The 1,566-nt window shown below is 33.0% G+C and overlaps 1 protein-coding gene across 2 annotated transcripts; it reads right to left on the bottom strand.

The window, feature by feature from the left end:
* Positions 1-200: 200 nt before the first annotated feature.
* On the bottom strand, positions 201-1,083 carry LOC123230039. Of its 2 annotated transcripts, none has more exons than XM_044656136.1 (3): positions 746-1,083; positions 575-661; positions 201-487 (listed from the first exon to the last, which is right to left on the bottom strand). In XM_044656136.1, the coding sequence occupies exons 1-3, from the start codon at positions 971-973 to the stop codon at positions 344-346; spliced, it is 459 nt and encodes a 152-aa protein (XP_044512071.1). In that variant the 5' UTR covers positions 974-1,083; the 3' UTR covers positions 201-343. The 2 variants fall into 2 exon arrangements, with proteins under 2 accessions (XP_044512071.1, XP_044512072.1); XM_044656137.1 differs by having other exon boundaries at positions 575-650.
* Positions 1,084-1,566: the final 483 nt, after the last annotated feature.

The following is a 1,566-nucleotide window of genomic DNA, read 5'->3' as shown; positions in this document are numbered from 1 at the left end:
GCTAGGTTGGCTCGCTAGTCTTGAAGAGTCTAAAGTATATCTCAGAGTTTCATGAATCACACCTATGCGTGCTCTAAACAAATCGGTCAAAAAGCTTTTGTAGATTGACCCTGTCATATAATTATGTTTATAAATTTTCAACCAGTTCTAATCCAATAACATTGAAAAAATAAATAATATCGAAAAGATAAAAATAGTTCTGGGATATTGAAAAACTCCATTTCTGTTACCCAAAAACCAAATTACAAGATTGAATTAGATCGATTTTAAAATAGCTAAAAAGGGTTACTTTCCCAGTATGTACAATTAAACTAGAACATCAACTAGAAGATGATTTGTTTTTTTAAGATTTCTTTTTCCTCAGGATCCTCAACTTCTTCCAGTTGCCAGTATTTTCTGAAGCATGACAATGCCCCATTTCAGCTTCAGCTTCAGCTTCTGTCCAGAAATTACATGGCGCAGCCAAATCGCAAACATAACAGTAACACTGCATCTCATTAATATTAGAAGCTCAGATTAAAATAATAATTAACATTTAATAACACAGATAATTGAAAAACTTGAACTTGATTGCCAGTTCGCAGAAGTTCTCATGAGGTGTGGTTTCAAATGGATATTTCAAACACAAATGTCTTGAATGTGGGTAATCCCTGCAAGCCACCAATCAACAGTATATCAAAATTACCCACTTCACCAAAAAAAAAAAAAATGCAATTGCAGGGAAAACAATCGTATATAAATAAACCTGGCCTTTTTCAGCAATGACAGAAAGGTCTTCAGCATGATTGTTGGAAATAGAGAGATGGGTGAGGTGAAGGGATTCAAATGGGTTAAAATCAAGAATGAAGCAATCCTCTTTCTCGTCAAAACTCTTCAAGTCCATGTTTCTTTTGAGGCAAAACATGGATCTAACTGGAGTCTCTTCTTTTTCTTCTTCTTCTTCCTTCTCTGGTGATATCTCGATCATCTCCATTTTGCCAATTTATATCTTGTTAAACCCTAAACCTTGACAGCATCGGTGAAGAATGGCTTAAATGATATAAATATCAACTGGGGAAGGACTGCTCGATGGCGGATGGCCCGATTGATTAATTGAACTGGGAAGAAGAGCCGCCGTGTATAAGTTACTTTATATCGGCCCATAATTAAGGCCCAACTTAATTCTAATTAGGGCTCCATTACTTAGACTAAAGATATTTCACTTTGTAAAAATATATTCGTTATTAAAATTTTAATTATTATTTCGGATATGAAACTTAATAATTTGCCTTAAATTAATGTGAAACTCTTTGGCACATCTCATATCTGCAAAATATGATGTTGGACATGTGTGTATCCCAAATCGGTTATGAATGAGAAGATTTGATTGGTTAAATAGTGTGTACGTTTTTTAAGTTATTAAGACGCGTTTTGAGTTATAAAATTCAAAAACAAAACCATGATAGGGTGTGTATCCAAAATGGATAATATTTTGACAATTAACTGAAATATTAAACCAGAGATGTTACAATTAATATATATAATTAAACAAAAAAACTAATTTGCTTACAATATATTAATAGGTGC

Source organism: Mangifera indica, chromosome 11 (assembly GCF_011075055.1).
Source record: "Mangifera indica cultivar Alphonso chromosome 11, CATAS_Mindica_2.1, whole genome shotgun sequence".
NCBI lineage: Eukaryota > Viridiplantae > Streptophyta > Magnoliopsida > Sapindales > Anacardiaceae > Mangifera > Mangifera indica.
Note: the sequence above shows the minus strand (reverse complement) of the source record. Positions and strands in the feature narration are given on the sequence as shown.